This window comes from Stegodyphus dumicola, chromosome 6 (genome assembly GCF_044657685.1).
Source record: "Stegodyphus dumicola isolate Sdum_Otavi_A_Nest chromosome 6, ASM4465768v1".
Classification (NCBI taxonomy): domain Eukaryota; kingdom Metazoa; phylum Arthropoda; class Arachnida; order Araneae; family Eresidae; genus Stegodyphus; species Stegodyphus dumicola.
In genome coordinates, this window is record NC_140773.1 from 42,343,327 (window position 1) to 42,359,173 (window position 15,847).

Genomic DNA, 15,847 nt, shown 5'->3' on the forward strand with positions numbered 1-15,847 from the left:
GACTCATGCTTGAAACTCTTAGGCATGACAGAAATGATCCCATGTTCAAAATATTCAAAATATTCAAACATTGCAATAAGAAGGCAATTCCATACCCAGACAAGAATTTCTACACTTCACTTTTTTAAAACCAAGCTTATTATAAACGAAGATAGTGCTTATAATTTAGTGCATGGTCCTAGTCTAATTCATTACTGATTTCCGAGAACTGGCGTAGTTTTCACTATTGATTCATACATTAATTAAAATAGGAAAACTTAAGAGACCGAAAAGACCAATTATTCTTGATAATAATCTTTCTCAGAATATGAGTAATTCGTGTGCGTGGCTTTGAGAAATGAACACAAACTGGTTTTTGAAATTCCGCTTCGACCTGATATTTTACTGATACATCTGTAAATAATTACAATTTCTTTCTCTATTGAAAAAGAATTTAGAAAAAAAGAAACATACCGAAAAAGAAATTCAGCATTTGCCAAACTAAATTTTGGAGGGTGGATTTTGGCTGCCCTGCTCCGGGAACTTAAGCCCACTACAGGTCCACTCCCCCTTTGGGCACATCGTGGAGGTTCAACCTCCACTATTACCTTCCAGGAGAGCAGCGCACCACCTGGGGACAGGCCCCAGGCAGCACCGGTAGTCTAATGCTCCTACCAGTCGCTTGGGCGAGCCCGTCGCAGCGGGACATTACCCAGCGACCCCGGGGGAGACCCCCCGGGTTACTAGAACCACGCCACGCTAGGACGTGCCAGACTCCGGGGCCCGCCAATAAGTGACCTTTCCCAGAGCCTTCAGAACCACCAAGTTCATAAATTTTATACCCCCGTGGCCGAGACTGCCTAGGTACAGATCCTAGCCTGTAGCTTCGCAGAGTTCTCTACGTCGACCCCCGGGGGGAAATTTTGGAGGGTATCTTATGCTAATTACTCAATTATTATGATTTAGGGCTTTACTACAAATTCCCCTTTCCTTATTCATCACCAGAATTCAAATTAGATTTGTGTGTATTTAAGCTGAAAGTTCTGAATCTTAAGCTTTAGAGCTTCTGGAAACCGAGACTTATTGTTAGTATTTTCATCAGATCTGTTTAATGATGTATTCCGGCTTTGACCTGTCGCTAGCCGTTCCTTAAAATACCTGAGCCAGTTGTAACTAGTCTATTTTGTGTGTAGTCTTAGACTACGTTTCTGTGTTTGAATTTCTCTTTGTTATGTTGCTTTTAATATCTACGAATAGTGAAAAAGACCATCTATAGCACAATCTGTGTCTGTTCCTTACACGATTAAATAAAAAGTTTATTTTAATATCCTTCAGTATTTTGTTGGTTGCTTAAGACGTAGTGATAAATTGTAAGGTCCTTCTAATAAGAACCAAACCCCTAAAAGTTGAAAAAATTAGCCACTTATTACGCTGACATTTCCAGGAGGTAAAAAAGGTATATACTAATAGAAAAACTGTCGTATATTAAATTCAACTTTTCCTCTTATGAAATTCAATTGGTAAAATACATTGTTTAGAATACGAATATCTCAATGGTAGCTTTCAAATGTTTTATGCCACCCAATCGGGATAGCGATTAGCGACGCAGACTGCAGTATGGAAGGGCGGGTTCGACTTCCGAAAAGGCACGGATGTTTGTATTATAAATGTACAGTGTCCGTGCGGAATGAGGGCACTATAAATACATGTAGAGCCAAAAGTCCTCTAAAGATGTTGATGGTAAGGGAAGAGGGGCGGGAGACCCTCGAACCTGTTCCTTCGGGATGCTTTTAGTTAAAATTGGAGGCGGTATTGGAGCAAGTATTTCAAATGCTTTCGTACTTTCACCTTGATGGTGCCCAAGGCACACCACCAAGGTGAAAGCTGAATTTCGTGGGCTTGTGATGTTGCTATCAGAAAAGTGAGATAAGGCGCAACAACAAAAACGATAACAGATGTTTTGTAGTTCATCCATTTAAGGATTTAGTGTTTGAAAATAAAGTTTGGCCCAAATTTTCAACTAGTGTAGTTCTGTATCACTCAGTTTCTGTACTCTCTGAAGCGATTTGCTAATCTCTTTGTCCAGACAGAATCTGAGAAAGACACAATTTCCTTATATCAACGCCAACGTAATCAATCCTCTAAAGGCAGTGTTAAATGCGTGAATATTTCTTTTCGAATACAAGAAGACAAGGAGTCGTAATTCAACTTCTACGTTCCATCTTTTGAGGTTTCCCCGATCAAAATCACTTGGCTGGAATACATTATATTATGTTCCTAGAAGGCTCTTTGTAAACTTCATGAAATATACCATTGTTATGTATCGTAAACCTCTGAATGGAAAGTGTGTGGTCGCTGTAGGTTGAAGATGAAGCAAAGAAAGAATTACTCAGTCCTTTAACCATGAAGTTGGAGTCTGACAAAGCACAGTCTTCCTACTGGGCAGAAATGTCAGTCTTGAAATTAAAGAAACCAATTGGAAGAGCAGTTTTTAAATTCAATTTGTGTGCGTAATCTGTAGAAAATTCATAAGTAAAATAATTTAAGCCTGATAACTGATAAACTGTTAGAAGTTTACGACAGTTTTGGTAAGTTAGCGAAAGAGAAGTAGTATTTAGCTGGGAAGTTCCCAAATAGCATTATGCATTTTATTTAAACAAAGAACTATAACTGATGTAGAGATAATAAAAAATGCAAATGCCTCAAGGACGGGCAATAGGATAGAAAATCTAGAGATATTGAAACTCCTGTTTTAGAATGGATACAAGCTATGAGACTTAAAAATAATCTTATTTTGGATTTCATTTGAATATACGAACAGGTATACGAGGCGGTTTCATTTCATCATACCGGTATATGCAAAATTAAGGTGGCATCAATGGTTACAGGCGAAAGCAAAGCATTTGAACAGATTCAATAACTAACATCTATCTTAGTATAGTGATTGTAGAATGGAACAGCGATGAAGTATAAGAAAGCTTTATTGCTACATAACTTCGGTATACAAACTTCCGAACTAAACATTAAGCTATTAGGCTATTGAACTTCGGTTTGTCTTTAAGGAATCTTATTACCGGAATTCTGACAGCAATAAAGATAAAACCCCGTAACTAACTATAAGCTGCAACAAAAATTCAGTAAAGAAGAGTTAGAATAATTATGAAATTGTAATGATAATTATTAGACGGCTTATAATTTACAGGCCAAATGCATGAAGATGTTCTAGTCTTTTTCATATTTCTTACTTAACTTGCAAGCTATTAATAATCTGCTGTAAGATAATAATTTTACGAAATAGCTCATACTATAATTTTATTAATTAGAAAAAAGACAGATGAACTTAAAATTCAACTTAGTGAATGTATTGTATTCATTATTTTAAGAATAACAGAAACTAAAATTAAAAATCATAACCTGAAAGGGAGGGAACTTAAAAAAATAGTATAAATATTAATAGTGAAAGATTTAAAAGAAAAATAACAACTGAAGAGATGACTACTTGACAAATTTTTCATTTAAGTTCCCTCACCAAACCTTCAAATAAATTTACATATTAAAGGTGGGGCGACTCTGTTGAAATACAATATCAGGCGATTGCTGGTGGCCGGCAACAAAGCTCCAGAAGGATAGGTACTTGCTTCTGTCTCTTAACATACTTCCCTTGGAAGCATAGGTACTTGCTTCTGTCTCTTAACATACTTCCCTTGGAATAAAGTTTCAGTTACAATAGTACTTCCCTTGGAAGCAGCTGAGTAGTATATGCAATAAATTTTATCTTTTCTGAAGAAGGGCAAACGAATTAAAAGCAAAATGTAGCAACAGTTGGTCAATCAAGTTAAAGTTTTATACACAGAGATTCATCATGTCCCAGGCGATGATGTTGAGATGCTTTTAATGTCCCACATTTATTGAACTATGCGAAACCACTCTTTCGAGATACAGATTAAGGTGTGGTGTGGTGTATTTAATTATAGCAAAGCACACTAGGGCTATCTGCCTAAGGGGAGGGATGCCTATCGTGGAGGACTTTCTAAGGGAAACTGGCTCGTATACACGTTACACATGGGGAAAACCACGAAAACGCCCATGCAGCCAGCCCGTTCGCGGGATTCGAACCTCGGACCGAACTACCAGTGTTCAGCGACTTTACCGCTCGGCCGCTGGTGGGCCAGATACAGATAAAGGCTACAAGCTTATATAGTGTGACCGATATGTTACTCCGGATTTAAATTTCCTGCCGTTTTTTATTTCCTTACACGATAGCAATAGAGAAGTATTGTAGTCTGAAGAAAGTTCTGTTTTCAGATATCAACGGAAGTATTCACATTTTTACCGCTCCCGACCCCATGTTAACTATTTCTTGTGTGGCTCTGTATAGGACTATTACAACATCTAGTTTCTGCATCACTTTTTTATTGGCAGCGGCAATAGTAAACATATGCATATATATATATACACACACCCCTTAACCCGGCTTAAAAGTACTTACGCAAGCTCCGTTTTCTCAGTCATTGGTTGTAGACATAAAGTTCCAATTACAACAGTGCTTTAAATGACGAAATTATTCATGTTTGTGATATTTCAAAACTTAAAAATAATTAATTTTGGAGAAATAGCGAAATCTAACTTTTAATATATAGCATAACAGAAAGTAATTCTTGGCAAAATCTCGAATAATGTTGAACAAGAAATGCTCTCCCTAAAAATACTTCAACTTATTTTACAAGATCTATGATGATTCTCTAGACAACGAAACCGGTGGTCTCGTTAATACCATTATTATTGAACTAAATATCTGCGCATAACAGATAACAGAAACTAAAACAGGAATTCATCTCAATTTCGTTTGAAGGAAATAATGTGCTGGTAATATAAATGAGGACTGTGTATCATTATTTCGGAAAGATCATTAACACCTAACACATTTCATTACATTGTGATCGATGCTTAGTTGTAAGCGCAAATACTTTCGACAATTCCTTAACCATCGCCATCAGTTATTTATCTTGATCAATAAGACCATTTCAATCTATGTTGGGAAATGAGAGAGAAAAAATGCAACTTGTGTACTTTTATCGATAAAATTGGCAGACTGCTTTCCACATGTGGCTTTTCCTTGATCTACGAGAGCCCATTGATTAAGAGTTCACCTCATTCCATTTCCACTGCTTAAATGAAGCAATAAAATCCCTACAGGGATCGTACGCGTCTCTTACCATATATCCTCATTTCTCTTTCCCCTTTGACAGTCTGGAAGACGGGGGCATCCGTGGAGACCTCGCACCTGTAATTCCCTTCCGAGTCGACATCCGTCTTGCTCATGAATATGTTGCCTTCTCGACTCCGACTCAACTGGAAAAAAAGAAAAACACAAAAAAAGAACAGAATCAGACATGATTTATTGGATGAATGGGACACTACCGTTCTGCTTCATTTAATGATTTACTTTGCATCGATAAAAATAATTTTCCAAGAAATATGTAAAACATCACTTTATGCACACATGAAATTAACCACAATAATTTATAATATTGCTAAACTTTGAAAATCGTTGGAAATTTTTGTTTATAATTATATTTTGTGGTATTTTTATAGGTGATTAAATTTCTATTGATTTGCGTTTTTAGTGCATTTTTATAGTAATATTAAGCTTATTTATTGAGCATTTTATTTGATTTTAAATTTGTGGCAACTTAGCATGTTTGTATCTGTTTATTTCATGTATTACATTCTACATCTCTTAAGTACGAGATGATTGACGTCTTGTTTATAAGTATAGAACCGAAGATATTAGGAGATATCCACCTACTGGACCTTACGGACAGTTTTTATTGGCGAGCTGGTGAAATCTGGCTGTTTCTCGTTTGATCGACGATATTCCGAACAACTCATTTTTGGAACACTACACTGGTTTTCCTCGAAGTTTCAAATTTACTTATATCTCCTCTCTTGAGCATCAATTTAGTTAGGATGTTGTGAGCTTACGTCAGTCAGTTAAATCACTTTAGAATCTTCTCTTTAAACTGCACATAAGTTCTGTGATTTCTCGTTCATTCTTTGATCTAGGAGCAATTTCGCTGACTTACAATGTTACTCTCATGCTAAGGAGAATTTCATTTTAGCATGAGAGTAACATTGCAAGTTGCTAAGGAGAATTTCATTTTAGCATGAGAGTAACATTGCAAGTTGCTAAGGAGAATTTCATTTAAGCATGAGAGTAACATTGCAAGTTGCTAAGGAGAATTTCATTTTAGCATGAGAGTAACATTGCAAGTTGCTAAGGAGAATTTCATCTTAGCACTGTTTACATCTTGGGTACCTTACAGCTATTTATTTTTCTGTAAAGGTGTTATTTATCTGAATAAGTTTCAAAGAGAAATACGAATACATAATATACATTACAGATGTATGCATATTTGATGGATTTTTAACTATGCCATACCCTAATAATTACGAAAATGCTGTAAATGGTTACCAACTCGACGGTTTGCTTTTATCTGGAATATAGCATAAATGAATTCTATTTTTGTTCTCCATCATTTTTTATGGACTCAGATCATTATTGACGTTTAGAAGAAGCAGTTTCAAATATATGCAAATGTTCAGAGACATTCTAATCAGTAACTGAATACTAAGTACATTTACTGGGCTATAGCTTAATATCAATAAATATTTGTAACGCAAATTATCGGTTATGTGTTTTTAAATACTAGTAAAATTTGAAATTTCATTGTATTTCTAGTTTGAGCATTGAATACTGAGTTGTAAAGTTAAGCACATTTTCAGCAACACAAATTTTAGAAAAATATTTAAGTAAACAAATTTTTAATTTTGCTTATACAAAGAAAAAAAGAGTTTTTATGCTCTAACTATAAAGGAAAATGACAAATGAGCACTACTTTTCCCAGTCCGTTTTACTTAAAAATTATCTAGAGGTATTTATCCAAAGAAATCCTCTGACGATCCATAGTAGCAATCGTTTACGAAGATCAAAGTCAGCCACAGATTCATCAGCTTAATTTTGGGAATTCAGGGGGGAAATCATGCTAAAGATCAATATGTTGTTGAGCCAAATAATGCAAATTTAGCTCCTATACAGAATTCTAAAGCCTTATCTTCAGAATTTAACATTTAAACTGTAAAGCCGCTTTAAATTGCTTAATTTTTTAATATATACGCTCTTTATAGATCAAAGGAATAAAATTTATGATTTCTGATTTAAATTTACGTCTTTTTTTATCTTTAATTAGATTTTAGCTGGGAAATAACAATCAAAAAGTTATCGCAAAATCTTGAATATTAAAAGAAGTAAATAAAACATTTTAATTATTAGTAATTGCGGTGAATGAAAATGCAATAATTCATTCTGATTTTTGAAATCATTAATTATAATAGACTAGATTTTAATTATATTCTTATGAAAACGCGATGTTTATGGCTTCTTTTAATATTCCTAAAATTATGTTTTCTGCAGATACCGCTAGAAAAATAAGATGCTTCTTTTTAATTAGAAAGTTTTAAAAACGTTGACGCCATTATATTAAGTATATACTCATCCAATGTTATGTAATAGATCATCTAGAGCTGAAATCTATAGCTAAAGCAGTACAGGGATTTAAAACGTCTTTCATTAACATGTCTAATCACACAAATGCTAGCTAAACTAATTGCTTTCTGAAAAAATCACGGCTCAGGAACGGCCGAGCGGTAAAGTAGTTCTGACCTGGGTTCGATACCAAGTGAATGGGTTGTTTGCATGGGTGTTTACATGGTATTAAATGTGTGTACGAGTCAGTTTCCTTTAGAAAGTTCTCCGCGAAGTCATCCTTTCCCTGAGGCAGATACCCCTAGCGTGCTTTGCCGTAATCAACTACTGAAAAAAATCGCAATTTCTATATGAGTTACGTTTATCATTTAAATACCTTAATTTACTTTATTGCTGATAAATAATATGCTGTTATGATTAAACTTGTGCTTACATTACATATCGGAAAGACTGAAATTTGAAATTATTTCCGGAAATTTAAATGCAAATTTGAGAAATCAAATGAAATTATTAACCCCTTAACTGCCGCGGAAAACACACAAGATTCATTCCCCAGTGCCACGGTTTTTCACATATACGCGCGTAGTTATGCGATTTATTAGGGGGAAAATAAGAGCAAGTTTTACTTTCTAAATATTGTTTACTTTCACAAAATAAACAGTAAAAGAAAAAAAATGAATGCACAAAATTTAATATTTTGAGTAAAAATATAATAAAAAGATGTAAGTATAATAAAAAGGATGTTTTTATAATAAAAAAGGTCCCTATAATGGGTTTTCGATCAATTCATTTTTAGACCAGTAAAGTGTAATATCATGTTTCAGTGTTATATACCTTGTGAAATCAGTATGCCTATAAAAACATATATTTCTTCTGAATTGGTTGAATGCCACGATATTGTTCTTGATTTTTCGTTTGCAAGGTGTTGTTGGTTCATATACTCGTCTACAAAACGGTTAGTTTCAGTAGCAATATAAAGCACGAGCAGTTCATCAAAAAATAATTCAAGAAAGATAAATGGGTTTGAAACATCCGTTATATCTTTCTTTATTCCTGGAACCTACTACAAAAAGTAAACGAAAACGGAGGACACAGAATAATAAAAAAAAAAAAAACGTTTTACTCAAACAACACTAGCCAATACCACGCAGTCATCACTTTCAGCACTTTAGACACATCCCTCTCTCCAATTTCACCCCACACTTCTCTGAAATAATATCCTCCTTCACATACTTCGTCAAGGTCATTCTGGTGTTGCATTCCAAAGGTTTGCGAATAATTTTACGGGTAGCACCGCAAAGCAACTGATAGTATTTTGGAAGGGCGTATATATACGCCCGGGGCAGTTAACGCATCGGCTGAGCAAGGCGTATATATACGCCCGCGGCAGTTAAGGGGTTAATATTTTCATGTGTTCCAAGCTATGTGCTCTAAGTTACTTTACCAAATATTATTCAATTTCATAGTATAATATTTGGTAAAACAACTTGATCTCATATAATTATTACATAAAGTTTTAACAATTCGCAATTCTGTTCCAACACCTGAAAGGGACGTTTGCTGGTTATTTTCCCCAGGTGCAAATTAAATACGTTTTTCTGATATTTTTGTATTATATATTTTAATGCAAAATTACAATTACCATTATACAAAAAGAGTTAATTAAATAATGCTGTTCAATTGCTAATAACCTATGCTTAAAATTACTGCGGTTAACTAAAAGCGCCTCTACATAACTGCAATTTCTGCTCGTTTTCAGGTCTAAAATACCTAAAATTTATTCTTGAATTTTTAGTTAAAATTCATTAGTTAGCTCAGAACATCTAAAAAATCATTATCCCGAAATACCTAATGGTCCCGAAATGGGATTTTCAATCAAATCACTGTAAATGTAAATTTCACTGTAAATTTCACTTTCGATTTGTGTCTATTGTCATTTGACAAAATGTTAATATCTTTTAAACTGAATCTCTCTGTAGTGGATTAAGAAAATGAGCTATTTGAAAGCAAGATATGCAATTCTTAAGAAAATTCGTGCCTTACTTTTGCATCGGATTAATTTAATTAATAATAATAAAAAATCCTGAAAGTTTTCAGATTTTAAAGTGTTGCGTGGTACCTTTATTTATTAAATACCATGTTCTTCGCACTTAAACCATAAAACTTAATTTAACAGCAATATCACAAAATAATTTAAAAAGAGCACATCTTAAGAATTTCCGATACACAGTTCCACGCTGGAGATAAAAGTCTTTTTTTTTCCCGCACAGTGTTGTCATTGCTCGCTTTCAAATCGTGTTGAGTTTGTTATTCAAAAATTCGTTAGCGTTTAATAAAATATGAAATAGATAATAAAAAAGATTCCGAATTCCAAATCTGGGCTTCCAAATGCCCACATTCGAGTGCAGGAATACGCTATTCGAAGTTTGACGTCTCTAGGTACCGTTGTATTTCACAGTATGAGAAACATACATACATTAATGTAGATTCTTCATTATTTAATTTCTTTAAATATAATGCTTGGCTCTTAATATTTGGTGGCAACACTTTGAAAAGTGAAACGCCGTTTATAGTGAACCTACGACGCAAGTACGAAGAAATTGGTATTTAACTGTTAACAGTCTTATTAAAAAAATTGGACATAGATACGATAAACTGAGAATGGATTGAAAAATTAGAAAAAAGATATGCCAACACGTAATGCTGTTTTTTATTTAAAATGCTTTTTTTTATTATAAGTTTTGTTATTTTGGTGTTGAATTGCGTATAGTGTAAGTTCGAAGAAAACAATGCTTAATAATAAAGCTAAAAAAGGCTCCTCCACCACCCCAAAAAAGGACTGGCAGGAATGAGTGCAATAGCAGACTGGATAATTTGCGAGCTCAGCGACAGTGTGAAGCCTTTAACACACATTTTTGTGAATATTTAAAATCTGAAAACTTTCCGTTTTTTTTTCGTTGACAGATCATTATATATTGCAACAGCAAACATACAGTTGCTCGTGACATTAACGGCATGCGATGCTAGCAGATGGATCTGTATTCTATTGTGTTTTTTTTAATGCTAAATTTCGTCCCTTTTTTAGTTTTCTACCATGATGATTTCTACTGCGATGATTTCTTTTGCTTTCTTTTTTACTTTAATATTTTGTGCGTTCATATTTTGCCTTTCTTCGCAATGCCACTGCCTTAGTAACACACGAAAGCTGTTACTGACTTTTTCTATATGTGTAAAACGTATGTAATATTTTAAGAAAAACCGTGTTTGAAAAAAAAAAAAAAAAAAAAAATGAATGAAAGGTGAATAATGAAAGGTGGTATAAGACAAACAAATATTAAATCGATAATGAAAGGGTGGCAAAGGATATACAAATATTAACGAATAAATAAAAGATGATAAAATATAAAGAAAGATAAAATGAAAGGACAGTATAATAGAGACAAAGTTTAATTGAAATGATGATATAGCATGAACAAAGATTAAATGAAAAGATAGTACATCGTAAACAAAGATTTAGTGAAATGATTGTACAGCATAGACAAAAATTAAATTCACTATAGTAGGATGTTCAAGGAAATGTTCCATGAAATGATGGTTTATCATAGACACACATTAAATGGATTTCAGTGGGATGAACCATAAAAGGAATTGTATAACATAGACAAAGATTAAAATTAGTCATAATCCTGAGGGAACAAATTTGAAGACACCGTATAAGGTATTTTTTCCGCCTTCTTAACATGCCTTCGTAGTGTAGTGGTCAGCCCGCTCGACGCGTACTCGAGAGGTCCGTGGTTCAAGTCCCGGCGAGGGCACTGCTAATTTTTCATCTCTCCTGCTTTGAAATAACCTAATATCTCTACAGTGGCGCCGAAAGTAAAAAAGGTGGTGGGTGATGATTCTCCACCACCAGGATTTGGCGACTGGATCTCCTAATCCTCAGTTGCCTTTTAAAAGGATGAGTTTACAAGGTATTTCTCCCGCCTTCTTAGCATGTCTTCGTGATCAGCACCCTCGACGCGTATTCGAGAGGTCCGTAGTTTAAGTCTCGGAAAGGGCATTGCTCATTTTTCATCTCTCCTGCTTCGAAATAACTTAATATCTCTACAACCGTTTAGGTTCGATACCGGCTTATGATCAAAACCAGTTTTTTAGCTGTCGTGTTGACGTGTGCTGGCAGAGCTGTGCCCCATTTCAAGTCGCAATGAAGAAGAATATATTAGTTAGTTAACTATAAAAATATGATTAATATCAGTAGTTATAACTATCTTACATATCTCAGGTAAATGCAGATCCAATCAGTTATATGTGACTGATTAATGCAAAATAATATTTCATGGCTGTTGTGTTCATTATACATAAAATGTAGATAGATTCTAATTTGGTAAAAATTCTGAACTTTTAAATTAGCTAGGAGCTGTAAATTGGGGAAAGTAATTCATCACTGGCGATCTTTACTTCTAAACTCTTTAGCCGTTATCAGATTAAAAGCGTATGAGAATTAGCAGATGCTAAAGTTTTAGTAACTCTGAAAGTTCTGACAGTGATGCAAAAGCTTTATTTAAAGACTTTGTCACTTGCTTTGACGATGTTAACCTGATAACTAGTTGAGGCAACTAAAAATAAATTTTTTACTTAGTAAAGACTCGTATGCTTAAACTTTGTCATGCACAGCATATAGGATAGTACAAGTAAAATAAGTACTGAAAGTATTTTTATTTTCGCAGTTATCTACTCATGAAAATAATTTTTCCTTTTTGGAAGAATCATAAATTTCAACTTTAACGAATAAACAATTTAAACATTAAATCTCTTAAAATGTTTTTACAATTAATTGACGAAACATCTCTTAATTGAAAACTATTTAAACTTTGTGAAATTAACATTACTGGGCTGATGCGTAATATTAAGTGTAATATGATGTATCCTAGTAGTTAGTAGTCTTCGAAATAATGCAGTTTGATAATATGACATGCGATGGAAAATTAATTTCAGTGTCTCAGCGGTTTTTGAAGTGTTTTTTTTTTTCATTGCATATACTTAAAGTCAATATAACAGAATTTAAAATAATACTGTATTTAAAACAAATTAATAGATTCAAAATCTGATTTGTTTATAATCTTTTAAATGTACGTTTTCTCTTCTGTTAAAATATATCTAAGATGCCAAACATCGATTCTTTACAAAGGTAGGTTACAGTAAGATTTGCTATACATCACGGAAGTTTATTCCATTGCTGACAAGTCCGAAAACGCATACATTAAAGTTAAGGGAAAACAAATCACTGTTCGTTTATAAAAATCACTGGAACTTGAAATAGAGAAAAAAGAACGCCCGAGAATATATTAACGTTGCTTGACCAAAGAATTGCTATGAATATGGTTGTCTGAAGGACAGTGATGCGCATGGTCTAGGTGTTTGGCATATTCTAAAAATTTGGCGAATTCTACTAAGGTAGTTGAGATAACACGTAACTGCCGAATAGTATTTCAAAATTATCACTGAAACAGAAAGGAATGAAGGGGACATTTATGAACTCTTTCTTTAATTAATACTCTAGCTGTCGTATTAGACTTTTGTTCTCTGCACATTTGATTAATTATTTACATTTTCTTTGGTGATAGTGGTTTTAATATGTAAACTTTATTGCTGAGAAGTACTTACATATCCAAGTTGCTGTAGTTACAGATAACGGTGTTTCTTGAAAAGTTTCTTCGTAGACTTATTATTCGTTAAACATCAAATTAAGCGAAAAGCAGTTTAAAGAAAGACTACGCGGTGCTATCGCTACTCCTTTTAGTTAAATCACTTAAATATTAATTTGGTTTTCATATTTAAAGTTGTTTTGTCACAGTTAAGGAAATGAAAGCATTTTCGGTGCCTCCTAGACAAGTGCCTTTATTGGGTTATGTAGTTTCAAAGAACACAAAAGCTGGAAGATTGAGATGTGTTTAACGTCACAAGGCATCAACAACAATGAGTAAGTGCTTAATATATATATATATATATATATATATATATATATTTTAATTTGTGTTTATAATAAGAGATATTTACTATAAATAAAAACAGAACTAAATATAAGATTTTTTTTGAGAATTTACATTTTGGAAATTCTAAAAAAATTTACATTTATCAATAACTGCAGTATTGCAATAAAATGAACCTTACTGTAATGTTTAAAATAGTACTATGGAAATAATAATTAACTTAGAGTAATGAAAGAAAGTTACGAATTTTCTACATACATAAATAGTTTTAGTAAACTTAAATTTGAAATTGTAATATTTTTTTTTGGCATAATGTAGCATGAATATCGAGAAAAAAGGCGATGCCTTACCGGAAAAGAAAGAATTCAGGGGCAAGTCTGTTTAACATTGAATGAATGGCTAGCTCACTACACTGGCGAGATATCGCCGAGCTAGCAATAGTTTTGGCAACTAGTTTTTGTCTCCAAATTTGGCGAGAAATCGCCAGAAATGGCCAACCGTGGTCTGCCTCCTGTATAATTGTAACGAGTATTGCAGTTCAATGACTGTAATTAATGTATAAGTAGCTGTAACCGTATCCGGCCCCATATGCCTATCAGGTTCAATGTTCCGTCTTACTTTCTTTGGGAACATGCACAGACCTGACTCGGAACAGGGAGCTTACTAAAGCTATGTTCAATAACTGTGGGAAGTAGACAAGATACACAGGAAGGGTATACAAAACCCTTTATTTTTCACTCTTTACAATAATTTCCGTACTTCGGAATACAGAGACCAACTACTTGTGGTCTGAACGTAAGAATATAAAAATATAACTAAACTTAAATTTGGAATAATCAACAAGGGCCTACGTGTAAGATTGGCCGGATATTAACAGGAAGCCGTATGTAGTACAGAGAACTGTTAACACTACAATACGTTTAAAATTATCACGAGGATTAAACCTCTGGCCTGGAAGGCAAACAGCAACCGAGTAAAACTTCTAAGGCAAGCGGCCTGCTTCGACTAACTCCTTCCTCTCTTTCGCTTGGCAAAAAGCCACAACTTAAGTACTTGGCGTTCGCCAGACAAATTTTGCATAAATAAGTTAACGCTTCTAATTCTGGCCGGAAGTAGAAAATAAGAAGTGATAGTAAAGATTTAAAATAAAATAAACGTTAGTAAAACTTAAGATCCTTACATGCCTTTCAGTAGTTTTCTGAAGATATATTATAGAAATATAATTCTAAAGATATATTATAGAACTTTCTAAAAATATATTATAGAACAGTAGAGATATCTCTGCATCCGGGCAGAACAATGTAAAACCGGAGAGAGTATCAAATTATCAGTTGTTAATGCAAAGCGACCACGGAGTATAGAGATATCCGTGAGAGCTTCGTCTTTTAGATGCGTTTTGCATTCCATTGTGTTAAACGTTCTTAGCAGTTTGAAGTGTAAATACTAACTGTATTCCGTGATACTGTGAAGAGTATTTTTGTGGAAAGTTTCAGAACTGCCAAATATGTAAAATAAATTTTATTAAGCTAACATCCGTTCTGTGTGTATTCAGTCTATTACGTACGCACGCAACAATTTTTTGGAGGCACTAAAACCGACGAGATTTGAACTCGTGATCTTCTGTTTACCAGTCAGAATATAATTGATGGTGAAAATTCAATTCACGATCCCGGCATCATAAGTACCGTGCAGTTCCACATTATAAGTACCACGTAGTCCACTTCTGTAGGGGTGGGTTCAAATCCCACTTCTGATACCAAATTTCATTGCTTGCATATGGGCTCGTAATAATATCACACAGAACCAATGATACCTTAATAAAATTTATTTTACCCAAAAAAACGCCTCACCAGTTCTGGAACTTTCCATAAAAATACTCGTACAGCTCTTCACAATATCACGGAGTACAATCAGTAGTTACACTTGAAATTACTAAGAACATTAAACACAATGTAGTGTAAAGCGCATCTAAGAGGCGAATCTCTCAAGAATATCTCAGTATACCAAAGTAATAAGTGAAAGTTAAATAAAAACTACTACTGAACTAATTAAGATATAATAACACGGCGAATAAGTATTAATTTAAAAGTCAAACAACAAAGTTCACACAACAAAGTCAGCACAATCCATTTGCGCTTGCATGATGGTTCGGTAAAACCAGTAGTCCTGTGAAAATTTCAAAATATAACTTTTGACTGACTTTTGTTGTTTGACTTCTAAATTAATACTACTAAGCTGATGCGGTCGTATATAGTTCTCCCATCCACAAGATCTCGCCAAATGATCGCCAAAATTGGCGACTTGTGCCGAGTTCTCGCCAGAGTTGTCGATA

General features: G+C 34.0%; 1 protein-coding gene across 1 annotated transcript in view; it reads right to left on the minus strand.

Moving 5' to 3' along the window:
- LOC118197109 (cell adhesion molecule 1-like) overlaps nt 1-15,847 on the minus strand; it is a 266,910-nt gene that overhangs the window by 69,619 nt on the left and 181,444 nt on the right. The window contains exon 3 of the mRNA XM_085818256.1: nt 5,196-5,331. Coding sequence (XP_085674382.1) covers nt 5,196-5,331 — 136 coding nt within the window. The remainder of the gene's footprint in view (nt 1-5,195; nt 5,332-15,847) is intronic.